The 26,116-nt window shown below is 53.8% G+C and overlaps 10 protein-coding genes across 10 annotated transcripts; 5 read left to right on the forward strand and 5 right to left on the reverse strand.

The window, feature by feature from the left end:
- Window positions 1–3,108: 3,108 nt before the first annotated feature.
- On the forward strand, window positions 3,109–4,300 carry ColSpa_06150 (outer spore wall protein RRT8; the record flags this gene model as incomplete). The annotated part of the gene is made up of 5 exons (XM_049272362.1): window positions 3,109–3,206; window positions 3,266–3,807; window positions 3,872–3,896; window positions 4,079–4,149; window positions 4,200–4,300. The coding sequence occupies 5 exons, from the start codon at window positions 3,109–3,111 to the stop codon at window positions 4,298–4,300; spliced, it is 837 nt and encodes a 278-aa protein (XP_049128319.1).
- Window positions 4,301–6,196: 1,896 nt separating this feature from the next.
- ColSpa_06151 (uncharacterized protein) lies at window positions 6,197–6,487 on the forward strand (the record flags this gene model as incomplete). Its single annotated transcript, XM_049272363.1, has 1 exon — window positions 6,197–6,487. One exon carries the CDS (start codon window positions 6,197–6,199, stop codon window positions 6,485–6,487), a length of 291 nt encoding a protein of 96 aa, XP_049128320.1.
- Window positions 6,488–6,592: 105 nt separating this feature from the next.
- Window positions 6,593–7,714, reverse strand: ColSpa_06152 (uncharacterized protein; the record flags this gene model as incomplete). Its single annotated transcript, XM_049272364.1, has 2 exons — window positions 6,593–6,787; window positions 7,028–7,714. 2 exons carry the CDS (start codon window positions 7,712–7,714, stop codon window positions 6,593–6,595), a joined length of 882 nt encoding a protein of 293 aa, XP_049128321.1.
- Window positions 7,715–12,228: 4,514 nt separating this feature from the next.
- Window positions 12,229–12,749, reverse strand: ColSpa_06153 (putative methyltransferase tdiE; the record flags this gene model as incomplete). Its single annotated transcript, XM_049272365.1, has 2 exons — window positions 12,229–12,310; window positions 12,367–12,749. 2 exons carry the CDS (start codon window positions 12,747–12,749, stop codon window positions 12,229–12,231), a joined length of 465 nt encoding a protein of 154 aa, XP_049128322.1.
- Window positions 12,750–13,090: 341 nt separating this feature from the next.
- Window positions 13,091–13,484, reverse strand: ColSpa_06154 (methyltransferase fsdD; the record flags this gene model as incomplete). The annotated part of the gene is made up of 4 exons (XM_049272366.1): window positions 13,091–13,158; window positions 13,200–13,325; window positions 13,382–13,423; window positions 13,472–13,484. 4 exons carry the CDS (start codon window positions 13,482–13,484, stop codon window positions 13,091–13,093), a joined length of 249 nt encoding a protein of 82 aa, XP_049128323.1.
- Window positions 13,485–16,009: 2,525 nt separating this feature from the next.
- Window positions 16,010–17,201, forward strand: ColSpa_06155 (hydroxyquinol 1,2-dioxygenase; the record flags this gene model as incomplete). Its single annotated transcript, XM_049272367.1, has 3 exons — window positions 16,010–16,240; window positions 16,317–16,798; window positions 16,928–17,201. 3 exons carry the CDS (start codon window positions 16,010–16,012, stop codon window positions 17,199–17,201), a joined length of 987 nt encoding a protein of 328 aa, XP_049128324.1.
- Window positions 17,202–18,871: 1,670 nt separating this feature from the next.
- ColSpa_06156 (protein translation factor sui1) lies at window positions 18,872–19,411 on the forward strand (the record flags this gene model as incomplete). Its single annotated transcript, XM_049272368.1, has 2 exons — window positions 18,872–19,205; window positions 19,263–19,411. The coding sequence occupies 2 exons, from the start codon at window positions 18,872–18,874 to the stop codon at window positions 19,409–19,411; spliced, it is 483 nt and encodes a 160-aa protein (XP_049128325.1).
- Window positions 19,412–20,360: 949 nt separating this feature from the next.
- On the reverse strand, window positions 20,361–21,512 carry ColSpa_06157 (uncharacterized protein; the record flags this gene model as incomplete). Its single annotated transcript, XM_049272369.1, has 4 exons — window positions 20,361–20,612; window positions 20,670–20,817; window positions 21,020–21,432; window positions 21,471–21,512. The coding sequence occupies 4 exons, from the start codon at window positions 21,510–21,512 to the stop codon at window positions 20,361–20,363; spliced, it is 855 nt and encodes a 284-aa protein (XP_049128326.1).
- Window positions 21,513–22,733: 1,221 nt separating this feature from the next.
- On the forward strand, window positions 22,734–23,761 carry ColSpa_06158 (uncharacterized protein; the record flags this gene model as incomplete). The annotated part of the gene is made up of 2 exons (XM_049272370.1): window positions 22,734–22,995; window positions 23,079–23,761. 2 exons carry the CDS (start codon window positions 22,734–22,736, stop codon window positions 23,759–23,761), a joined length of 945 nt encoding a protein of 314 aa, XP_049128327.1.
- A 315-nt stretch (window positions 23,762–24,076) lies between these two features.
- On the reverse strand, window positions 24,077–25,698 carry ColSpa_06159 (urea active transporter; the record flags this gene model as incomplete). Its single annotated transcript, XM_049272371.1, has 3 exons — window positions 24,077–25,161; window positions 25,213–25,557; window positions 25,680–25,698. 3 exons carry the CDS (start codon window positions 25,696–25,698, stop codon window positions 24,077–24,079), a joined length of 1,449 nt encoding a protein of 482 aa, XP_049128328.1.
- Between the last annotated feature and the right edge of the window lie 418 nt (window positions 25,699–26,116).

Here is a 26,116-nt window from a genome sequence, read left to right on the forward strand (position 1 = left end):
TGGGCGGCGTCGCCGACGGCGTAAGTAGTTAGCTGCCCGACTTACGCGCAGGGGTAAGAGATGGATGGGGCTGAGAAACAACAGCAACCTACCAATAGGCCATGGTGCAAGGCCTGCGATTGTCCAGCTGCGAGAGATGAAGTGTTATATATATAAATATATATGTATGTTGGAATAACGACAATACCTGACCGTACGATACGCACGACTCAAGGAGACATACAATGGATGAGGGCACAGACTGGAAACTCGGCCCTCGGTTATCTAATGAAGGGATCAAAGTATATTCATGCCGAACTGACTCAGGGACGTACGAGATCATATATCTCGTGTACGAAAGCCAAGTCTTGTAGTTAGAAAGATAATCACGGAAATGCATCTTTGGTTAACCCCTACATTTAACCCGAGTACAATCGTACATGCAGGTTCTCTCAGGAAGAGGAAATCCATTCAACAATATATATACACTCGAATGCGTGAACTCCCAGGATATTGATGAACATAGGGCTCCTACTTGTTACCATAATTATCACCTTGCCCTTATATAACTAATCGATTTCATATACTTCATTGACCTGGTCTATCCAAAGTAAGAAACAAAATAAAAGCCCCCCAGGATAAAGTCAACAGCAAACCATACAAAGAAGGATTCTTGATATTGTGCTTGACGTGATAACGAAACTACTGTTCATGATATTCACAGCTTGCTAATCTGAACGGAGCGGCACCGATGGAATTTATACAGCATTTCCTCACATAGCACATGTTGCCTTGCATCCTTTCTCTTCCTTTCTCACTTCAACCGATTCCTGGCGCAGTGTGCTGGTTACTCTTGTACGTGAACTTTATGCTGTATTCATCTAGATCGACCGCATCTGCCACGTAGCATCTTGGCTAAGAGTCGTACCAGGCTACCACTCCTGGAGGACCGGCCAATGATTCGTTAATGTCCCTCGATTGTTGACCGCTGCTTCATGACAGGCGTTGAACTCTGTATGGCTCTGCGCTGTAAAGCCAACAAGGGCGCCGGTAGTGTTGCCGGGCTCGCCCGCCTTGAGCCAGGGAGAAAAAACTTCTGTCTCGTTCAAGCCCTTAGAAATATGGGTGATCAAAAAGTGCGTATCTACTATTATAGTCGTAGGGATGTATAATGACCATAAACAAGACGGCTTTCTAGTAGAATGCAAGTGAAGACGTGATTCAGCAACCAACTGCGACGAGGAAGTGATATTATGTCTCTGTGGCCCAGTATCACTTCTGATCCGCTGTCAGAAGGAAACAGTAGCTTTCCTTCAAGTCCTCTAACCATACCACAGCACTTTCTGCTACGAAGGCGGCTTCATGATCAAGGGAGACGTCTATGTTAGGGGGTTGAAAACGGTGATATCATCATTATCAGTATTGACTGCAGAAGAGAATCGCCGGAGAACCCTGGGTCTGCAGCTGTCAAAGATTGCCACACGGCACTACAATGGGTCGATGCAAATGCGTGGTAATCTGACATTGATCGGATTCTTTGGGCAGTAGCAGGCTCCGCTGGTGGCTGTCTTGCGGCTGGTACAGCGCTTCTAGCTCGGGATGAGGGCGGCCCCAAAATCTTTGCACAGCTCTTGATGGACCCTATTCTTGATGATCAAGGCACAAACGTCTTGAGCCGCCAGTCCCTGAACAGCGGCACCTAGGCAAGTACGCCAAATTTGGTTGTGCGGAAGTTCGTTCTAGGAGATCGCGCTGGGGAGGAAGTCATTATCTACCATGTCTCGCCGACCCGAACTCTAGATATTCCCCGGTTGCCCCCCCTCAGTACCTCGATATGGGCTTCACAGATTGTCTAAGGGACGAAATTATAGCCTATGCGCTGAAGATTTGTGAATGCGGTGGTCAAGCGGATCTTCACGGGTGGGCGGGAGGCGTTCATGTGTTTGAGTTGTTAGCAGCGACTGCAGACATGTCCCGGTCCGCGGTACGTTTTAGATGCCCAGGTACGAGAGATACCAAGGACACAATGATCCTCTAGGATATTAGCCTCGTGACTTGGCCTCTCCATCGCAGTAGTTGTCTCTCAATACTAGAACCTACTTACCAATGAATTATCTCCCATGTTTGAAATGGGTCAAGCATTTTCAATGTTGATAATTTTTGTATATTAACCTTAGGTGGAAGCAGCGAAGTGTAGTCTCGCGGCTGAAGCATTCGTGATGGGCAAAAGCCCGCTCAGCTAGAGTGTGGAGCAGCTGTCGGTGAAGTGAAGACTATGTAGATAATATAGAACACTGAAGCTACCTCTTTGCAATGGTCATCTTACTGTCCAATGGTTCCACGGGCGGGCAAACAATCGTTAAATCGCTGGTACTTGAAGAATTAGGCTGAGAGGTGATTGCAATCCTGCTGCCCGCCAGCCCGAGAGTCAGGAAGAGTTGCGTTCGCCACTTGTTTTGAATATGGGCCAGTGATTTTCGAAAAGATGCAGTTATAGCGCGGAAAATTTTCTTGGTGATGTCGGCTAATACACATTGATGGGCGGGTTGGTAAACTTGACGTACCAAACGGAGCATCTGGCTAACAGCCCCTGTCGAAAGGCACACCCACGTTCAGACATCCCTGACCTGTGGCTAATGGCCCGCATACTGGCGGCGTCACCTTCCATCTAAGTCATTTCATCGCAAGTCTTTCTGTCAGAGAGGTTATGAGATTGCAACTGAAGAAGTTGGACTTTATCGTTATCCAAACCAGCAAAAAATCATTGTTCCATCGTGCGATGTCTCATTGCGGCAACCGATGGCTTTAACGGACGTTTTGATCCGGCTTAAGCCACATCACATGCAGGTGCCAAGGGTCTTCGAGCTTTAGCCACACTACTACGTCATACAGCCATCACCAGCCATGCTAGGGAGCTTTAGCTCTGGTAGCTGGCCTTCAACAGGTACGCAAGTGTCAGATCACGATCATCGACGCCGAATAAATAAAGAAGCGCCTCCCTTGAGCAAGCCACACTGCAACCATTTCCCCAGCTTCCCCTCTTCTTCTACCTCATTCCGGCCGGCAACACCAAACATCGCGAGCACACATCCACATCTCCAGACGAAGCCTCACGAACTTTCGATCACAATGTCTGACGAGCGAACGGTCTCTGAGGGACAGTCCTCCCGGTCTGGCGCCAGAAACAGGGTGGTCGATACCGTCCACGCTAAGGCCCAGGAAGTACTGTACGTGCCGCAAATAGCACCTCGACACTTTGTGAATTGAGCTGACCACAGAGTGACAGGGCGGAAGACTACGACAAGGCAAGAGTCCTGGTTACTGATGCTGCCAAGAGCAAGGCCTACCTGTACCCCATCAAGGGTATTGTCTATTTCGCAACCCACAGAACGCTGTGGAAGCCCCTCCTGTCGCGCATCGGGTCCTACTTGCTGCTGTCCGCCGGTGTCATCACTGGCATGTTCGTATTCACCTACGTGCCACAACTCGCGCTCCTTGTCTTCGTCAACGGTCCATTGGCCGTATTCACCACTGTTCTGTTGATCCTGAACGAGAGCTCCGCGATCATCAACTTCGTGTCGAGATCGTATCTGCTCCAGGATGCGATTTTGGACACCTTCGATGGCACTCTGCTTCTCAGAGGCGAAGATGGAATCGTCAAGGAGGGCAGACAGGTTCGCTCGGGATCTGATCCCATGCAGAAGCTGGGGAAGGTTCTTAAGAGCCCCTTCGAGAAATATAGTCCCAAGGCTCTCGTTCGATACCTCATCTACCTACCCTTGAACTTCATTCCCGTTGTGGGAACTGTTATATTCATTGCTCTGCAAGGTAAGTTCTTCCAAACTGCGCGTCGTCGAGTCGATACTAATGCTAATGTCATAACAGCTCGCAGTCGAGGCCACGCCGTTCACCGACGCGTACGTTTCTCGTTTCCAAACACCAAGACACCAGCTGATTATCGATCTAGTACTTTCAACTGAAGAACTGGTCATCCTCGAGAAGAGAGGATTGGCTCAAGAGGCACTCCGGACCTTACACTGCGTATATATCGAACCTATCCGCACGCGGATACTGAACATGTGACTAACTATTATCACAGTTTCGGTCTGGTTGCGACTGCCCTCGAGATGATTCCCTTCGCGAGCGTTATTTTCACCTTCACGAACGCTGGTACGTTCGGCCAACTTCGTGCTTTGGCAATGACTGATAGAATTTCATAGTGGGTGCTGCTCTGTGGGCCGCCGACATCGAGGCCAAGGACACATCCATGACCGACGGAACGGCGCCGACGCTTCGTGAGACCGCAAAGAAAGCCGAATAAACGAACGGCACAGCACCACGGAACTGAGCTTCACTCGTCGAACGGGAGCGCATGAATTTGGGACGTACAGACCCCTCTTCCAATCGGAAGCCGGTATCACTGCATCTCGACTGCAGAAACGAGATTTTGTAATGACAGCTGTGGCCTTGATCGGGGTAACCTTCCCATTGGAGGAGATGTGAAAGTCGCATGATGAATGCATTGACTCTGTAGATAGCAAGGTCACTCACTACCTACTGGACTTGGGAATATGGATGCAGGGAGGTTTTGCATACTAATATCGAGATGGAACTCTACGAATAATAGCTATGAGCATGCGCGGTCATCCCTATTGACGTGCGATTGGTTAGCCCTCGGTCCTTGTCCTAATGATTGCTGTGTCGTCTCGTTTCCTGTGCTACCTCGTCGCGTCCAGCCAAATGATCAATGCGTCACTGTGGGATGCAGATTCGCGCAAAAGGCAAAGTGTTCTGTCGACACATGAAGCTCCAGAGCAACTATCCAAGCGAGATTCATCTACGTCTGGCACTACCAAGGGCGTGTGACAAGAAACCTCGCCACCCCGCTCTGAGTATACCAAAGTGCTGTGTGACGCACTCCAGAAACAAGTAATCTTATTTCGAGGCACACAGCTGATTGCAAGGTGCCCTGTCAAAGATTTCTCGACCCTTAAATGTGTCTCGGTGGCGCTCCAGTAACGGTGTACCAGAGTCGAGGCAACTCAAAACGTACTCGACGGGAAGCCCGGCCGAGTATCGTCCCTCAGCTGCGTTGGGTATCTCTCCCATTTTCAATGTGTTGCCGCAAGTGCGACTGTTCGGGATAACGTCCCGCTCTGTGCCTGTCAGGATATCACATTGTGGATGGCGACTTGTGGGTAGATGCCACGATGTGCTTTACCTGGAACTCTGAATCAGGGCCTTGCGCTGAAACGTCTGGATGAGCATGATGCTGCCAAAAGTCTGCAATTAGGCGCTACTCGACATGGCCAGAAGCCAGAGCCCTCTTCCGCAGACTAGCTTTAGGGCTGGAATTGATGCTAGCCGCTCCTTGTTGGGGCTGTAAGATATCATGATCACCATCCAGACGCAAGAAGCATGACGCTCTCTGGCAAAACCGGAAAGCGTCATTGCCCTTAGGTTCATTAAAATCGGATTCTGGATTTGATTTCAAAAGTTAGGTTCTTGCGCCTACTGAAAAGCTGGTGTTTCTGTCGAGAGTCACGACGACCACAATCAGCTTTGGGTGATGGCGAGGACAAGACGCATAAGTGACCAACCGAGTTTGCATCTACCGTTGGACGCCCAGTCCGAATCTGGTTCACCTTTCTCTTCCGTTCTAGTAGAATCGCAACTGGCTGGATGTCGCTACTTCCGGCTAACAAAGCGGCCATCAAGACGATGTGACAGAGGCAGGTGCATGTCAGGTGAGGATCAATCTCGGATGTGGTACAAAACCGGACGGAGGGGGAATAAGAGGGCCTCCTACCAGACTGAATTAGGTATACTAGAGGAAAGTCAGGCAGGAGAGAGCCATGGAGGTACCTGCCTGCCTTCGTGACTTTTCACAGGTCTCGAGCAAGCCAAGTGCTCCTTCTATATCTGCTCTTCCCTCTTGCCTTTGACCCCACACACAAACTCATCGTCCTCTTTTCTTCTTCTTCTTCTTCTTCTTCTTTCCTTCAACCCCGTCTTCGCTCATTCGATCGAGAGTTTCACGTTCTGCATTCGTTTTTCTCCTCGAAGTAGAAACTTCCATTCATTTCACAATCGCAATCATCATCATTCCAATCTCCAGCCCAAGCGGCACTTGAAGCAACTAACACGTCAAGGTCAGTACTCTGCCACGCAAATTGAACTTCTTGGGTTGATCATTCTTGCATTTAAGCTTACAGGCATGCGGAAATCGACTCTCGTCGTCGCCCTTACGGCAGCAGTCGCGCTGTTGTCGTCCGCCAAGGGCGTTGCGGCCGATGAGGATGCTGCCAAACGTGGGCAGCGGGCCAAGTTCCAGCTCTCCGCTGCTTCCGCCAACTTCAAGCATGGTGCAAGGAGCCCTTCGAACCCCGAAGGTTTCGTCAGCTACGACTATGGGTATTCGTACCCTCCTCCGTCTCCCCCGACCACGTACGCTGAGAAGTCGTCGTCAGCAGTGACTTCTCTTACCTCCCACAGCAAAGGTTGGTAGATCGACACATTTGGCAATGCTCTTAGACTGACATCATGCAGCATCTTACACTGAAGTCAGCTCGGTTGTTAGCGTCACTGTTACTTCTGGTGTCTCTGAGTCCGGTCAATCCAGCTCGACTGTCTCTGCCAAAGCGAGTGCCAGTCTCTCTGATACTCTCATCGTCTCTCCTTCTGTATCGGTCACTGAGAGCCATTCCACTTCGTTCGCCTTGACTGGTAACACTTCCATCACTCTGGTTGAGTCGACCGGCACCACCATTTCGGGACTTTCGCCATCATCTGTACCGGGGTCAACTCTCTGGTCACCCGTCAGCACTTCGTTTCCGGGATCAAGTTCAACTACCAGCCGGTTCACTAGCAGCGGGCCTACCAGAAGTTTCCCTACCTCTCAGTCACTTACCGTACCAAATTTTTCTGGAACAGGTTCTGGGTTTGCCACAAACACATCAGTGGCAGAACTCTCAACTACGCCACCTGTATCTGTAACTGAAAGCCATAATTCTCCTACCAGTCATTTTGTTGGAAGCTCTACGCTCACGTCTTCGCCTGGAGTGGACGAGCCACCGGTTTCAAGGCCTCCGCCTCCAGGGCAGTCGAGCGGTTTCACTCTCACGGTGACCTCGCATGGCGTCAACCAGACGACTTCCTTCAGAGTGGACCCGTCTATGTCCATTTCGAATGGTGAATCTGGTACTCTTGCTACCGTAACTGAGACCGATGGCCCCTTCAGCTCGTCTAGTGAATTATGGAACGGCACCACCTCGTCGCAATCAGCCACAGTAAACTCTAATCCGACGTCGATATCCACCAAGCCTCCCTCTGTCAGTTCCGATGTTGGTACGGTTTCGACAAGTTCGGTGTACGCTGGGCTGAACAATACCTCACTCATTTCGCGTATCACGTCGACTTCATCTCCGTCCACCTTGCTACTGTCTTTCACAGTCTCTGATACCTCAGTCCAAACATTGACAGGTACCAGAACTTCCATTCCATCTTCCCTGGTTGTCAATTCGTCGGCTGGTAACTCCTCGTTGTCGAGCCCAATTTCCCCCAGCCAGCCTGCAACACTGACACAACCCGTGGAAACCCCATGGCCAACATGGAACTCAACCATGCTCACCGCACCAATTCCATCCATCTCTACTTGGTCAAGTGACAGAACCGTATCTTTGACCATAGGCGCAAACTCAAGAACATCCGCGGTCTCAACAGTCATGTCATCCATCTGGGCGAATGCCACAGTCTCTAACAGGCAATCTTCGAGGCTCGAACCGATAACGTCTCTCAGCAGGTCCCAGATAAACCCGCCCACCTCGACCTTGCCGAGGCCTACTTTCTCCACTCCTGGTCATTCAAGCCCCATCGTTGTATTGTCATCCACCATTACTCACAGCTCCAATGGATCGATTCGTCTGTCAACGCTCACTCGGACTTCGCAGGCCACGTCGGGAGGGAACAGGGCGTCTCTGAATGCTACTGCAATTGGCAGTCAGACGACCTTCGGCACGGGTGTACTTCTCACCACACTGACAACACCGCAAATTTCGAGCGCTTCAAGCACACACCCAGCATACCTGAGCTCATCGACCCTAATGCAGACTTCCAGAAGTGAATCCTCGACTTGGGTCGGTGACTGGAATGCCACGACAACTTTGTCCGAGGCTTCAGGCCGTCCGACGCCAATTCCAACCAAAGGCACCGTCACTATAACTGCACCAGTTGACCTTTCAACTGGCTTCTCTAGCTCCCTCTTTAATATCTCGACAATCTCACCAGCTAGGAATGTGTCAAACACATCACCTTTTACTGCGACTAGCGTTTTGTCAGCTTCCGCGATGTCTTCGTCGGTTGTGTCGCTTTCACAAACGATTGTGCCGTTTCCGTTGTCAAATGCGACTGTTATTGTTACCCACGAAGGGACGATATTTGTCTCGACAATCTTCGAAACAGGGTCTTTCACCTCACTTCTAAGCGTTACTACGAGTTCGCCATGGCCAATGTCGAACCCAACAGCCAGTCTCACCTCGAGCAGGACTATCTCTACGTTTCTAGGAACTGGGGGCACGGTGTCCTGGCCCGCTCCAAACTCAACCAGTTATAGCCTCACGGTAACCAGGCTCCCAACCCCCATTACAGCCTCTAGTGTTTCGTCGTCAAGTGCTTCCTTCCCCAACTCATTGTCGAGTGTCGGCAATTCAACAGGTGTTCTTACTACTCTCACGAGATTGAGTTCCTTGACATCGGCCAGTGTCATCGACAGCTCAACATCCTCCCCTGTAATTACACTGACCTTGCCTATGTCGACTCGCGTCACTTCAGGAACTGGGTCCATCGTCAAAACAAGCATTGCTGTTACTTCTGCGCCTCCTTTTCCTGTCGACTCGACATTGAGGCTTAGTGGAACCATTGGCTCTGCCAGCGAGGCACCGTCCGTAACTGAACCCTTCTCCTCGGCCATCAACAGCTCTAGCGGCGCAGTTTCGTATCCTACGTCAAACACCACTTCGTTAGTTGGACGTCCGGCTACCGTGACTGCCAACAGCACCAGTTCCGCAGCTCACTGGAACTCAACTCTGACAACTACACCCACAAAGGACACTTCAGGCTTGTCTACAAGGAGCACCTTAGTTGTCACGTCACCATGGAGCAACACCTGGATTTCGTATGTCACGAGTGCCTCTGTCGCTATACCTACTACTCCACAGCCGCCCAATTCAGCATGGACCACAGGCGCTAATGCCACCTGGACGGCAACCAGTCACTCAAGTATCCCAACTTCGAAGGGGATGTCTTCGGCAAGTGTGCCGCCTTGGCCAGTCTCTAACTCCACAACCTTAAGTTGGACAACGGGCACTATATCAACTCCCTTGTCGATGAGTATTACTACGTCAGGAGCTCAACCACCAATCCCCAGCTCCATATTTCCTCCATGGGCTACACTCAACTCCACGATAGCCTCAGTCACCGGTACCGTCTCAATACCTCTTATCACCTCACCCACGGCTAATGCAACAGGCATCACCGACCATGTCTCGGTATCTCCCCCTTGGACCAACGCCACCTTCTCCAGTGCGCAAACGGTTAGCTTGACTATGTCTGTCATCACCGTGAGTGGGGGAGTAACGATCACTGTATGGCCAACGGGAACAAAACCGAACGCTACCTTGACGCCACAAGTAAGCACTGCTGTACAATCGTCACTGATTATTAATGGCACGGTTTTGCAGACGACCGAAATCCCTGGTTCGACATGGACCAAATCCTCAAGCATACTTATCTCCACCGTGATCTCGAGAACCGGTGCTACGACAGCCAGCCCCAGAACTTCAACGAGTTTGCCTCAACTACCAATTTCGAACTCAACATCATCTCTCATAACCACGCGCAATGTGACCCTCACCGTCTCTGGTAGCGTTGTCACATTGATCTCAACATTGAATGGTGTGCCTGCCACGTCGATAAGCAGTGTTGCGGGTGTTTCGTCCATACTACCGCCATTTCCAACCACGAACTCTACTGTGATATCTGGTCCAACAGCAAGTGGCACTGGAGTATCTCACACCGCTTCAGGAACTGTATTCCAAACCAATGAACCTGTAGAAACCGCACCAATGCCAACAGGGAACATCACCGTGTATCCAGGATCGACTGGCAACGTGAGCGTCACTTGGATCTCCGGGACTGCCCCAGGTTCTCTCGTCTCCACTATGACAACGAGAACTAATGGCAGCGCCGCTGAAATCGTTACGACCATCTCCCCTTCGAGCATCTCACCGCCGTTCCCAACTTTCAATAGTACCATAGATCCTAGGCAAACTGGTATTTCCACTGTAACAGGAGTTACCGTCACAGTTTCTGGAACAGGCGGCCCGTCTGCCGACCCTACGCTCTTGAGCTCAACATGGGGTCAATGGCCGAACATGACGTCTTCAGATACTTTCTCTGGCACTATCGCTCCCACACTACCAACCGGTACGGTATTCGCGACAACCTCATTTAACGTGACTTTTTCAAGTGTATTATCGGAAACAACATCGACCCAGTCAACCCCTAACATTACAATTTCGAGGCTGCCGACTATACCGACTGGCACAGGGGCCGCCACCAGCATCTCCAGCATGCCTTCACGATCTCCCTTATCCCTGCCTCCATTCGTCAACTCGACCACCATTTCTGGCGCAGTTCCAACAACTCATCTCACACGGACCATATCAGGGACCGTATTTTCTTCGTCCATATTACCTGTACCTACGCTTCCACCTTCCGGATCCTCTGCGTCTGTTCACTCTTCTTCTCCTGGAACCGCACCATTTCCAATTCCCACTGGGACGTCAGTTTCTGTTCCCAAAATCTCTTCATCGATCACCAATTCGCTTACATCGCCATTTCCACCATTCACCATTTCAGACCAGCCAACCATTATCAACTCTACAGGTCTCCCTCCCAGTACTTCAGCGCCTTGTCATACCCTCACCATCACCAATGGAACTATCACACAGGTTGTCACTAGAAGCGTTCTTATCACCACTGCCACTGCGAGCGCTGAACCGACTATGGGTTATCCCCCACCTTCTACAAATATCACTGTCGTGCTGCCTACAAGTTCATGCACTTCGAAGTGGCAGAACACCACGTCAACTGTTTCAACAAGTGGGTTCTCAAGTACATGGACCTCTCTGGTCTTGGTCAACCGTAAGTCGATTGTTCTTCATCAGTTGAACAACCCCCCTAATTGCTCACAGAAACGTCATCCTACCTTGGCCCCCTTCTACTTTTATCACATCAACGACGAGTCGATTGGGTGATCCCAACAAAGGCAGTAGTGGGCTTTCTTCTAAGAGCAGCTTTTTGTTCGGCACACCCACAACCACTGTCAGCAACGTGCCTTTGCCATCCAATCCAACCTATCCCTGGGGCGGCCTTGGCCCAGTCTTTCGGCATCACGAGGAGTCCGAACCAGAAACTGGCAGCGCATCTCCCATGAAGCCCAGAGGTCAAAAGGTTAACGGTGCCGCATGGTCTCCTTGGAAGAGGCACTCTGATCGTCTTGCACCCAGCAAGGAGAAGGCTTAGTTATGATGTCGGTGATAACATACTTGGACCTGTTTTCAGTGTTACGGTACTTGATTTTGTGAGCTATCATCTGTTCTCAATGCGGGAAGGATGATTCCAAGCTTGCTCTTATTTGTCTCACCTGTGCCACGTCGGCGAACGGGCTGGCAAAGACGCATCAATACCGTGGTACCCTTTGTAACGCAACCCAGAAGAAGTCGTGTTGATGTTTTCGCGAGCTAATAGAAGAATGAATTGAGAGCTATTTTGATGAGTTGTGGAGGTGATGATGATGTGCTTGCGATGACCACAAGTCGCATGCATTGTACGCTTACGGTCCACTGTGGCAATGGTGTTCTTCGACAATGTAAGCGGTGCCATGACTTAACCGCCGTGATGAGTTGGACTTCTTGCAGCCGTCCCTTCAAAGCCCAATTCACCAAACTGATAACTTAGATGATGTTCGAGAATCGATGGGACCTTTTTTCAAGTTCTCTTCTCATGTGGGACCTAGGCAGCGAGTTTACGCGGTCAACAAGCTTCTTTTTGTGTAACCTTCTAATCCAAACTCCGTCCCATAATGCACATGCAGCGCCGTCGTTTACACAGCCACCTCATGTTGTATTTGCTCCAAACGCCCGAAAGGTATTGTGCTAGCTACCCATATCTGCTAATGCCTCGGTGTGGCTAATGTATGCCTGAAGGCACATTGGCGCGGCTCTGAGCTCGTGAGATTGCCTTTTCGGGCTTCCTTCCGTAAACAACGTATCTGTGATGGAATGAGTATGATTCACAACACCTCGTCGCCTTCAATATTGAACTCACATGGGAGCGTAAGCATGGACTCCGTGACTCTTCAGCGCCTTCCTCACTTCGGAGCAAAACAAGAGCGTCTCTTGTCTGGTCCACCCCATGTTTCTCGTGGCCAAACCAAGTGTGAGCCCTTCTAATCCGTGATCCAGGTTGTGCTGCGTCAGAACCCCTAGCGTCTTGTAGTGCGGATCACGGGCCCAGCCGTTGATGGGCCACTTATACTGTGTCTCAACCACGTCCACGAAGCCAGCATTACGCATGTAATTGCCGTAGGTCCAAGCCAGATCCATGCGACGTCCCGTCACCTTGCCTGCCGCGAGAAAAAGATCGGACAGTCTCTTGATGGGGCTTTCGTCAGTCAAAGTGCCATCGTCGCAACGGTAGGGCAGGCACATGTCTTGCATCTCAAGGTAACCACCCGGCTCGAGGTTCCTAAAGCCACATATCAGCCATTTCCATAGCGCTATATGGAGAAGGGACCTTTCCGTACTCAAAGGCTTTGTTCACAAAGTCTTGATAGTCGCAAAGGCTCCCTACCAGCATTCTGGCGAATATGAAATCGAACCGTTGGGGCCACGTCCAATCCATCTCTAGGTCGTCCATCTCCCAGCTCAGATTTGGGGGTATCCTTCAAAGACCCAGTTAGCAAATTAGAGTGGATTCATGCTCAGGGAGAACGCCACCATTTCGGCTGTATGCTGCTCAGATCAACGCCGACGACCTATTAACAAACGTGTCAGTGGATGATGATGATCAAAGATGCTGTGACAACCTTGGCTTCGGGGTGTGCGTCCGCTGCAATGACTGTCAACAATTGTGTATCAAGCGTTTTTCGTAGCACTCACCGTAGTCAATCGCCCAGAGTCCGGTGCCTGTGCCAGCGTCAAGCACATTCTTGGCTTTCCCGACATTCTTGGGGCAGAGGCAAAGCTTGTGTCCCAAGGTTACATCCCAGATCTGATGTTGAAGCGCTGTTGCCGTGGTGGTCAGTCCTGAGCCTGCGGGCTCCCGCTGTAAATCGACTCACCGAGGCGCTCTTGTTCAATAGTGTCGTTGGGAAATGGGTACTCTGTCGAGACCTGTCAATTCGGTTCTGGATAGGGGCATTGCGACTCACTCCCGGAACTCATTGAGTGGTAAGTTCTGCCATTTTCCTCCTCAAATGTCACCACGCTTGGCGTAGGTGAATCGGTGCTGATATTCGCAACCTGCAAGACAACCCGTCAACTTTGATGCTAGATTCGGAAGACACACTCGACATGAAACGCTGACGCGCAAGTGCGTAATGGACGTGGGCAGCAACTTACCTCCGAGATGGCCGAATCCGAATCAAAGATGTCGGGTTCCTAACGACAATCAGTTGGACAGAGCAAACATAGCGATACGCCGAGTCAACACACCAAAGGTGGGACAGTGGTAGCCATCTCTTTCTTCTAGGTCGGTGCAAACGTCGACGTGCAGCATCGAAGAAGTTGTGGGTGGGAGAAGAACCCCGGGGCAGAGAAACTGGTGGATAAGCCAAGACTGTGGAACGCAACGCGAGGAGCAGGAAGAGCTTAATCCGATGGCACCTGCACACATCAGATCGCTTCCTTCCGCAAAAAAGAAGCTCAGGACGAGGGGACTCCCTGCTCCGAGCAACTCCACCCTCGGTGCCTGCTCCAACCAGAGCCGCCCAGAGCGGTAGTGCCTGACAAGAAGCTCGGTCCGTGAACCTTGCAACTCTGGGCGAATATGCAGGGCCCCAGTGCCTTGTATGATTCAGCGATTGGGGAAATGAAGAATTAAGTTGTCAAATTACCGTGCTTGCCGCGGATATCACATTAGCCGTCCGTGCCAGACGGGAGATCTCTCCAGTATTGGCTGCTTCATGACTCGGGTAGGGAGACTACCAGAGACGTCTGGACCTGTCGCCCAATTGTCAATGAAGCATGCGGTCAGGGCATATTGATATTCGCTACCCAGCTGGTCAGGTGTACTGATAGTGTATTCTTCGGGCTCATTTATAACCGCGGACTCCCAGCCCAACTGCTCACTGCGGCTACGGGACCCCGGTCGGCTAAAGTGGACCCCACCGCGAAGCCGGAGCCGAAACCAGTTTCGCTTCCGGCTTTGTTTATTTTTGAGTTGGAACAGGGACCATTGTGGTTGTATTACAGTCCTACAGTCACGACTCAAGGCGAGGACCACCGCCCCAACTGATTGTGGTTTCTATGATATATAGTGGCCAACTTTTACAAGATAGTACAGTCACTCCGTCATTCTCATCATAGATCTCAGCGTGAGTTGTGGCAGAGCTGTACTTGCAGGCTGCTCTGAAAATAAATGGGAAAATGAAAGCGTCTGTGCTAGGCATAGTCGATGACATCACCATCTTCCATCTATGGTTGATGTTCTCTAATTCCCTACTTTTCGTTGCCCTTGTATTTCATTTCACACCTCTCCGTCCCTTTCCGGCCTGTTCCACGCCGATAAGACAGAAGCAGCCGGAGGGCGGAGCTTGAGAAAGAGACTGCATAGAAGAGGGACAGGGACTAACAGGGCGAAGATGTCGCATTAACATGGCTAGGATTGTGAGAACGGTCTTGACCAAAAGAATAGGCAAGGAACGTCCATGTCATTGTAGGAACGGCACGCTGAACCCTACAGCCCGAAGCAGTTCGCACTCTGCCAGACATATTTCCCCGGGCATCCATCAGCATCTACTGGATGCTGATAGTGAAGCCGTCCTGGCAAACCAAAAGCTGCGATTCTCCACAATGAACTCACATCGAAAGAGCGGCTAAAGACATCACATGCAATCAAATTGGGGTGGAACCGCTGGTTCCTCAAATCTTCGCAGTCAACTTGAGCAACGCACAGGTCGCGATCACGCTCCGCGGCCCGGGCCCCATCCCCTTGCAGCCAGCCACAACGCTAGACAACAGCATCTAGCAGCTCGATATAGAATATCGCGCAACCGGGAGATCATCGAATCCTGGTCGCTCTATCAACCGCCCGGCCGGAATCATACCCGACGGCCGCTGACACAACCGCCTCCCTCGTCCTCGCAAGTCCCGACCCAAGACCCGGGGGGCGCTTGGGCCACGGCATTTACCCCTCCACCTCTCTTCCATTGTTACCGCGACGGTTGTGGGGGCGGGGCAACGCCGAGCACGCTAAACCCCGCAGACGCACGCTCAGGAGCGTGGCCGCTGTGCTGTGGCAGTACCTAGAGGGTTGAGGGGTAGCTCCTCGCCTGTGACGGGGTCGATTCCATGCCGCAGTCAGTCCCCAGGGAATTCCGGACCAGACCTTGCTGGCTTGCGTAGTGATGAACTTTACGTTGCGTTTCAGGTACTGGGACTCAAGGCTTATCCCGTAAATCCGCAGTTTGTTTGGGCGAGAAGCGATTTCCTCGCGGCTAAGGTATCATCCGTTGACCGACTATCTTCTGCTTGAAATCACACAGACGCGACCGACGCTTGTACAACCCACTCGGAGGCGAGTGATTACAGAGCATTACATAAAGAGGGTCTGCCCCCGGACGAAGGACTTACCAAAGACATCTGAAGCTCTATTAAAGCAGACAAAGTCGAGAATCGTTTCTGCCGGGTACTGGCCATTGAAAGGAAAGTGGAAAGGATAACAGGTCCGACTTTGAACATCAGCAAAGATGGCCACCAACAACACCCCAGAACTTCTGGATCTCACGATCGACAACATCACGCCGAACACGATCCGGATCAACTCACAGAGCGACAATGCCCGCCTTAAATACCTCATGGAGCGGCTGGTTACGCACCTCCACGACTTCGCAAGGGAGACGCGATTGAGTACCGATGAGTGGATGGCGGCGCTCAACTTCCTTGTCGGTTGCGGGCAGATTAGCAGCGACGTCCGCCATGTAAGTTGCGCGACATCACAAGGCGACCCCGAAAGAGACGGGCAGCCTGGGGAAAGACGCTGACCTGTCGGGCTAGGAATTCATCCTCCTCTCTGACATCCTGGGTCTCTCGCTGCTGGTCGACAGCATTAATCACCCGAAGCCGTCGGATTCGACCGAGGGCTCAGTCTTGGGCCCCTTCCACACACACGATGCGCCGACGCTGCAGAACGGCGCAAACATGTCGGGAGATCCCGAGGGCGAGCCGCTGCTAGTGATTTGCACCATCAAGGACCGGCAGGGTAACCCCATCACCGGTGTCAAGATTGATATTTGGGAGACGGATAGCAGCGGACACTACGATGTGCAGCACGAGGGGAGAACCGAAGCGAGCGAGCGTTGCGTCATGGTCTCGGACAAAGACGGCCGGTTCTTTTTTCAAGGGATCAAGCCTGTGAGCTACCCGATCCCGCACGATGGGCCAGTTGGGAAGCTCTTGGAGCTCCTGGGCCGTCATTGCTGGCGGCCGGCGCATCTGCATTTCATGTTCCAGAAGGAGGGCTGGGACCACCTGATCACGTATGTTTATTCCTCCTCATCGTTGTTGTTTTCGAGAGGCTGCCCCTTCAGACGCCTGTCTCGATGCGGAGGCGAGGGTTGGGTGAGATGGGTGGATCGTAGACCTGGCTGACGAGTCCCTTGACCTAGCGCGCTGTATCTCCGGGGAGATCCGTACGAGAAATCGGATGCGGTCTTTGGCGTCAAGAAGAGCCTCGTGGTGGATCTTGACAAGGTGGACAAGGCGACGGCAGAAGAGTACAAGGTCAAGGAGGGCAGCTGGTTGCTTAAGCAGGACTTTGTACTGGTTTCGCAGAAGGAAACAGAGGAGCTGCGGGACCGGAATGCCATCGAGGCACTGGGGAAGCTGGGCCTGACGCACTTGAAGCTTGTGGACCACCTGCCTGTGCCTGAACTGGATTGAGGAATGGATGATAGTCACATTTGTAGAGCGACGGCATCGTAATCGTATCGTCTCGGGAGCAACATTGCGAGTAAATCACAGAGCGTAGAGCAGATTACAAAACTGGACCGAGAGTCATGAACGCGCGCTGTTGGCGGGACAAGCACAGGCCGGCCGACTCGAGTGACGCATCGTGGAGCCGCATCCGGGAAACCCGTAGGGCTGTCGAGATCTGGATGCGGATGAGCCGAAGGATTCAGCATTGCCGGCCGGCTGGCGGCAGGTGGTACGAAACAGGCCGACGGCCGAGGACTCAGTGAAGAAAGATCTCCTGTGCAGACGGAATGATGCGGACGAACAATGATGTGCCTCGTTTGATGCGTTGATTTGCTGGGGGGGTTCCCATCAGATGATTGCCCATGTCTCAGCCCAATGTGACCGTAGGTATTCGGAGCTGACGAGGGACCTTGGCCAGGCGTATCAAGGCAGCTCCGGTGGCGCCAGTCTTCTGGCAGAGGCCTCACAGTGGCTGTACCTAAGCGACGGGTAGCCCAGGATACCGAGATACGAAGTATGGTTCATATTGTTTATCTCGGCCGACTAAGCCGCAAGTGGCCGTAGTTCGCTCCGAGTTTATGACGAGAGGTTGTCGACGAGTCCAGCCACAACTGGGTGGAGCCTTGCCGGTGTGACCAGGTACGTGAACCATGACTACATAGGTACAGCAGTTGGTTTGTTAGACTCGGACTGGGTGGTGGTCTGTACGAACAATGCGGGATGGGATTTGCCTCGGGGGACGATTGGAGGGTGGCCAGCGCCTTGATCCCGCCGAAGTGATGAGTGATGGGAGGGTGACAGTAGCTGGCGGGTTCCCTCCAAGTTGAAGCAGGTTAGGCGGGCAAACCAGTCATGGTTGACAATGGGTGACCAAAACAGAGTGCCTGCCTTATCTGGTGCTATCAGGCCGGCACAGCACAGCACAGCACAGCTGCAGAGAGTCGAGAGTGGCAGTGGCCGTGAGGTGTGGCCGAGAGAGCCCGTGGTCAGCAGTCGGCGGTTCCCACTGGCTCTGCCAGGTACGGCTGCAGGGAGAGAGGTGAGGGGAACCGTGCCCGCGCTCTTGCCCCTCGTGCCTTCCTCCCAGCGCCCGCTCCCTCCTCCCCCCCGGTGGTCCCCTGCACCCCCCAGCCCAGCCCGACCGAGTCCGTCATTTCTCCCAACTTTCACTCATCAGTCATTGATCTGCAGACCCAACCCACCCCCATAAATCTTCCGACGTACGTACAAAACCAGTCCAGCAGCCCGTTCGTCAACTTCGACACCTCGCCACCATCCGTTACGTATATCAACACCAAATACCCTTCGGTTCCCAGCATAAGCAACCACATATCCCCGCGTCTTTCGTACCAACCACTTTTAGTCCACCCAAACGCCCGTTACAGCGAGACCGCTTTTCCAGGCCGTCCGTCGCTGATCCTTCGGTCCCCATCACCAAACCCATTTCCCAAGGTCACCCCGAACAGACGAGTTTATGTCAATTGAAAATCTCAAGTCCTACGGTACGTCTTACCCTGGCTAGCCTCCCCTTGGTCCTGGGCTACTCTCGACGTTCACCCCCTCCATGTTGGGCTATCTGCTTGCCCCCCAGACACCGGAACACGTCGCCTCTGACTCCTGACCGCCTTGTCGCGATGACCAGAATGCTGACCGTCCTGGCCCCACAGACCCCTTCGCCGAAGCCGACGAAGATACCGGAGAGACAAAACAGTCTCAAAATTATATCCATATACGGATCCAACGTACGTCGCTGCCTCCTTTTCGATCGACATCTCCAACCGGGCAAATGCTGCACGAGCCGACTCGAAGCGCGCCGTGCGCGTAGCCCCAACAACGCACCCGAAAACCGAACCAACGCTAACATTTTGCCTGTAGAGCGCAATGGACGAAAGACTCTGACCACCGTTCAGGGTCTTCCAAAGAAATTTGACCAGAAGAAAATTCTCAAGGTCATCAAGAAGCAGTTCGGTATGATTCGCCTTGCTTTCACTTACGTCTGCCCCGGATCGCTAACACTATCTCTAGCTTGCAATGGCACCATCGTAGCTGACAGCGAGATGGGCGAGGTCATCCAGCTCCAGGGTGACCAGCGCAAGGTCGTGCAAGAGTTCCTCATCAATAAGAAAGAGGGTCTCGGACTGGATTCCAAGGGCATCAAGGTCCACGGTTTCTAAGCCCGCCGCAGGTCGCCGCCGTTCCTACCGACCACAGCCACCCGGCTGCGGTTGACGTCCGGGCTTGAGGATGGAGAAGGCATAGCAGCCCGCTCCTCCCGCGCCGCTCAGTGTCGGCGCCCGAATCGACGTAGTAGGACGGTATACCTCCCACCGACGGAAGAGGTTATCGGTGGAGGTTTAGGGCGACTTGCGTCAGCTTCGACGCATGATGAGATGGGCAGATATCGAGCATCCCTTAGGGCTCGCCGTACATTCATTTGACGGTCCAGGTGGTCCAGGGATATTAGTCTACGAAATTGACGTCTTAGTCACACTCTTGTTCCAACTTGCCCTTCGTGCTTATTGGTGTTGCGTGTCTGTTTAACTTTGTCGAAGCACCTGTGCAATGACCAGGATACGATGTAAACACGTCATACACTGCTCCAAAGAATGTTCGTTCGAAGATGTCTCATAGACGTACGTAGAGGGTCCAAACCTAACATTGTCAAGCCCACGGCACGCATCAAGGTTTGCGCAACAATACGAGGCTGACTAAATAAGACTCAGCAGTGGCTCCGACACTACAATGGTTTTAGGTACTGGTTAAACGACAACTACCGAGGACCTTTCCCCCCCACTTTTGCCGTCTGCTGCATGGCAGGAAACCTTCATCACCACACACATGTAACCTTATGGAGGGTAAGGGGTAAGCCTGGGAAGCCAAGCAGAAAGACAGGCTCGTGTCTGGCCTTCGCCCGCCGCGAAGCCTGCGGATTCTGGAGGGGACGCATTGAAAGAAACGGGGAGGAACATGAATGCGGCATAACTCGAATGTGGGTATCAATATGTTTCTCAAAGCAGGTTTTCCATACATCAAAGCAATTCAGCCAAACATCTCCCTTTTCTGAGCCGGGTCTTTTGCCTCCTGGGGATCCGTCTTCCATCCACGTAAATAGAGAAAAAAGCGCTATAACTCGCTATGCGAAGGTGTATACGAAGGCAGCACGGCGTCGCCGGTGAGGCGCCGGACCTGCTCGAACAGCAGACGGGCAAGCGACTCGAAGGGCTTCTGGGGGTAATCTGAGCCGTTGTAGTGGAGGTGGGCGAGGAGGGAGATCATGCTGATGAAGCTGGCTATGGAGAAGATGTTGATGGAGGTGGAGGTCTCTTTCTGGATATTTATGCTCCGTTGGGTTATGTGGTAGGCTATCGTGAGGGTCTGGCGGACGGGAGAGTTAGCAACGAGCTGCAACAGCCAAGGGGAAAAGGGACTGACCGTCGCTATGGTGACCCAGCCCGGGAGGAGGAGTCTGGGGTCCTCGAAACCGCCGGAGAAAGTCAGGATCCGTTCGGTGAGGAAGGCGTTTGTGGAGTTTATGGTTAGGAGGCGGATGATGGTTGCTTGCGGGGTGTAGTTGATAAGCCTGGCTCGTGTTAGTGCCGTCCCGTCCAGGGTGCTAGCAGAGTCTGGAGACTGACCATCGTGACATCAGGCAGTCTATGAAGAAGAAGGAGAGGTATGCAGAAGCACCGCACTAACACCGCAACCTGTCAGCATTTCCACTTTCTTCATTACGACGGCTAGTATATCCGCATCGTCCGGGCGGGACTTTATTTCATACCCACATGAGCCCCAAGGACATCTCGGTCCACGGGAACGGTATCTCGGGGTGCCCCGGCGGCCAATTCGGCGGTGGACACGTGCTCCCAGCGAACCCGCCCATTCCAACACCCACACCCACCCCCGAGGCCGCGGCGGCGTCGACGGCCTTCTTACCGCCGGGGACGGCGACGGGTATGATCTGTACCAGCAGCGTCAATGCGGGCTGCAGGGCCCAAAAGATGGCCGGGAAGATGGAGAGCAGCCGGCAGGCGAAGAGCCAGGGGCGCCATGGCTTCGGGATGTTGAGGACGACGGCGATACGGGGCTCGAGGAGGGACGAGGAGAGGGCAAGGTCCGGCGTGTAGGACGGGTAGGAGGGAGGGTGGTTGTCGGTGTTCGGGGGCGGCGGGTGGCCGTTCGGGGGATCGAGGTGCCGCTATGGTGGTGGTCGGAGGCGGCGTGCGCCATCTAAACTGCGAGGTAGGGCGGTGGTTGTGCGGCGGATTGCGCGGCCATTGATGGTGGGGATGTTGTCGATGTTGCGAGTGACGGCGGCGGCGGCATCAGGATTTGGGGAGGAAAGGTAAAAGGGACGAGAGACGAGAGGGGAAGGAAGCTATTTTGACATGGGCCGGTCCGATGTCAGGTTTGGGGAGGCCGGCGTCTAGGCCCGACCGACCTAGGTAAGGTTGGTAGATCGGGGTCGGAGGTTGGAAAGAAGGAAGGGTCCGATGAGACTAGTGGTCGATAGAGGGCCAGCTCGAGCGTTTTGGTATCTTGTCTCGGCGTATATTCTTGGACTTTGGATTGGTTCCGCCTATTTTGGGTGCAAGCTCGTCTGGTTTCCTTGTTCTTTTTTTCGGAGAGGAGGGGACTTGATTTTTGGATTCAAGGAACGGCGACAAATCCAGAGTTGGGGGAAGCGGAGAGAGGGGGAGGGGAGGTACGCGGACGGGAAGAGGAGCTCGAGTGAACCCTGGATGGATGAATGGATGGATGGATGACCGGGGGGGTTGATAAACAGGTCGCGTGCCGCAATTGTCAATTGCGAAATGTGTGCGTTGGGCTCACGACAAGCAGAGCTGTGCTCGTTCAGGCTGTCAGATCATTGGCTTCGAGCTATCCGCGAGGTGGGAAGAAGAATCGGTTAGGCCAAATGCGGATGAAGCATCTTTCCGACCTTCCAGGTTCGCTCGTTGACATTATCTGATTGCTACGTTGTCCATGAACAACCTGCACTGGTGCTCGGGTCTTGTGGATGCGAATCGAGACCTGGCAGCAGGGTCCTGCCCGACCTGGGTTAGGTACCTTGCGTCTTGCGGAGCTCGTAACCCGTTATCCGTCGTCATTTGGAGACCGGAAAAACCCACTTGTCGAGATGACATAATGGATTCACAACGTCTCCATTGGCGTCTGACAAGACAGAGCTGTCAGCCACACGGCAGTGTGGCTTCTGGCCGATACCCCCAGCTGCTGTCCCGCCGCGCAGAGGACCTGAGTCCGACCGAATAAGTGGGCCCATTGGCAAAAAGTGTCCCCCGAAAGCTTGGACCATGTCTTCTTTCGAATTGGAATTTTTGATGAGAGCTTCCTTTTGGGCCGTGAGCAGGACCGTTCGGAATCAGACCATTCCCCCAAGTCCTCGCCCCTGAACCGCGGCGTAACCTCTCTGTCGACGACTGCGAAGCACGCTGAAGGGCCGTATTCCTGGAAACGCGCACGAACCAACCGCTCGCCATGTACCGAACTGCGAGGCCGCTGCTCGGCTTCGGCACGGCTGTCGCCATGCGGCCTCAGACCTTCACCAGAGTCCTCCCGACGGCGAAGAGGATAGCGGCCGGACCCGGCGTCATGGCGACGAGGGGATACGCGGGCAAGGCGAACCCAGCGGATCTGCGGTTGAGCACCCGTATCAACAAGCAGGCCGCCCTGAAGGATGGCGGCTACGCCTCGAACGAAATTGAGAAGTCCATGGCCATGACGCACATCATGCTCCCAGGTTCGTCGCCTCCGAACCAAGCAAAGGACCTTCTGTGGCTCTCGGTTTGCAAGGAAGTTTGCGCTGACACATCCACAAAACAGGAACCTTCGTCCCCGTCCCCTTCTCCCAGCTCAACAAGTCCCCGAGCGCCCTCTGGGAATACACCCTCGCCCGCCTCAAGCAGCGCGGCAAGGACCTCCTCACAATCTTCGGCGCAAAGGTCTCCTCGATGCCGACCTGGACCTCCCGCCCGCGCGCCCAGCTGAACCGTACAAAGATCGTCCCCGAGGCCAAGGCCCTGCACCAGCGCCTCGGCGAGGCCATGGCCGCCGGCGACAAGGATACGCTTCGCGAGATCTGCACGCCGCGCCTCTTCGAGACGCTGTCGGCCACGGTGTCGCGCCGCAAGGCCGGCGAGAGGGTCACCTGGGAGCTGCTGCGGTACAACGGCAGCCCGCGTGTCGTCAGCCACAAGATCGCCATCATGCCGCCGCTGGGCAGGGGCCCCGTGGTGCAGCAGGTCGTCGTGGCCATCGGCAGCTCGCAGAAGCTGGGCAAGGTCGACAAGGTCACGGGGAAGCCGCTCAAGGGCGGGGTGCGGGTGCAGAACCAGACCGAGTACTTTGTCATGAGCAGGCAGTTCGACCCCAAGACGTGGGCCCCCAAGAAGTGGCTGGTGTGGGGCAACACCAAGGCGACGACGCTGGAGGACTGGAGGCTTGAAGAGAAGGGCATCCAGCAGATGGAAAGGCAGGACTTTGCCAAGAGGCGGGGAGGTCTGTAGGTTTGTGCCAGAGTGAGAACGGCAGTCACGGCGGCAGAAGACAAGTATGTGTATGAGGAGTAAAAACATGTAATGAGTGTATTATATGTGTTTGATTAACTGGCCATAGAACGGGCCTGATTGCATAGGAGCAACAAGACTCTACAACCCAAAATACAAAAATCAAAAATCTCCCCCTCGTTTCGAACTAAACCATCCCCTCCATATAGTATGTTATGGTATTTTGTTTCCCGGCTCACGTCAGGCGCTGCTAGTGTTTCACAAGCATCTTCTGATCACCGGCATTTCCTCTTAGGAGTCTGTCGAGTTAATTCCCTAGAAGAACTTCCCAGCGGGCTTAACAACCTCGACGTCGGAGGTAGCCTCGTACTCGTCCCTCTCAATGTAGCGAGGAGCGCCGTCCGCATCGGGGGTGAAAACAGGGCCGATGGGGCGATCAAGGGCGTCGAAGCGGCGGCCGCTCTTCTTGGCCATGATGTACTGGAAGGCGAGACGGCAGCCCAGCGCGGCGAACCCCCATAGGAAGCTACCGACAGGGGCGGCAACGAAGGCACCGAACACGCTCCAGTCATTGGCGTACAACCCTTCAGAGACGATCAGCAGGTTGCCCGCCTTCTGGGCATCGCCGTTGTAGTAGACAATGCCGAAGAGGAAGACGGTCAGTATGCCACCGAGGCCACCAACGACCACCTCGAAGCCGCGCCACCAGTAAAATCGGTCCGTAAGGCCAAACACCAAGACGGGGATGACGGACGCGGAGACCAGGTCGCTGATGAGGTAGATCTGCAGCACGGACGGGGCCTTGAGCGCAATGACGACGGTGGGAACGATGATGAGCACAACGGCGCCACGGATCCACCAGATATTGAGGCGGTTGCGGAACAGGTCGTTAGAGGCAGAGGAGACCATGGCGGACTGCAGGGAGTCGAAGGCGGCGGTGGAGAGGGTGCAGACCATGACCAACACAATGGCAACGACCCAAGCGGGCATCCGCTGCAGCAGTAGGAAGAAGGCGATGGAGCCGTTCTCGGCAATCTGATCAAGCGGCAGGGCGCCGGACCAGGCGGCGACGAGACCCGTGACACCGACCATGGTGAGGATGCAGAGGATGACCACGACGGCGATGGAGACGCCAACGCGCAGGTCCTTGTCCGTCTTGGAGGCGAAGGTGCGCAGCCAGAAGCCTGAGAGGAAGAAGTCGTTGGTGAGGATGCAGACTGGGAGGATGTAGAGGAGCTGCCAGCCAAGAAGAGTGGGCTTCAGGAGGCCGGAGCTCTCGATCAGGGATGTGTCGATGTCCGTCTTGACACCCATTGCGATGGCGACGATAACGATGAGGCAGATGACCATGGCTCCTTGAAGGTTGTCTGTCAGGAAGGAGATGCGGAAACCGCCGAGGGCTGGAGTTGTTAGTCAGATTGTTTGGATTATGTGAAGGATGCGAGGCATACAGGTGTAAATGGTGGTGATGACGCATTGCACAATCATGACGGGCAGCCCGTCCAGGCTCGTAAGGGCATTGACGACCTGGCCGATGGCGGACAGCTCGGCGACCATGTACAGGAACAGCGTGACAAGCGTCATGAAGCTGAGGTACAGCATGGCAATGGTACCATAGCGCTGTCTCGTCCACGCCGTCAGGACAAACCCTTCCGGCGTCTTTTGGCGGATAATGGGGCCCAGGATGGCGAAGATAAGGAGCGGGAACGACGACGCGAGGGCGTAGACCATGACGCCCTGGATTCCCGTGATCGTGGCGAGTTCAGGGTAGGAGAAGAGGATTCCGGAGCCGAGGGCTGGGGGGAGGGGGTCAGTATTCACGGCAGCGTCAGGAGGGGGACAAGGGAGAGGGGGAGGGAAGAGATATCGGAGCGGCAGCACGTTTCCCACGCAAGCATTAACTTGATCGAGTAATTACGGTACAATCTCAGCTTCATCTCCACAAGACCGCGCGCATCTCCTCCGCTCGTGTGAGACGGAAGGTGGATGCGCGCGACTGCTTCAAATCCGCGCCCGTAGTGAGCCGCATCCTCGGTAGTCCCCCCCGTTTTCCGGGCCGGCCTCGGACGTCCCGGCCGAAGCGAGCTTCGATAGCATGCACCGGCTGGCCCGTTCGAGACGGACCGGAAAAGGGAGGAGCGAGGAGTTGTTGTTGATCTATCTTGGGTTACGAACCTGCCTTGTCAGTCTCGACCGGATGTAATCACCCTCGATCTCGTCTCATGATGCTCAGGACGGCCTCGAGACCCCTACGTCGTCAAGCGTTCTGCTGCCGCGAGCATTCTGCGCTCGTTGTGTCACATTTCGGGATGCGATTTTCGTGTGCTTCCGTGCCGTTCTGCCGCTCTTTTCCTC

This window comes from Colletotrichum spaethianum (assembly GCF_022836535.1).
Source record: "Colletotrichum spaethianum MAFF 239500 DNA, contig14, whole genome shotgun sequence".
Taxonomy (NCBI): Eukaryota; Fungi; Ascomycota; class Sordariomycetes; order Glomerellales; family Glomerellaceae; genus Colletotrichum; species Colletotrichum spaethianum.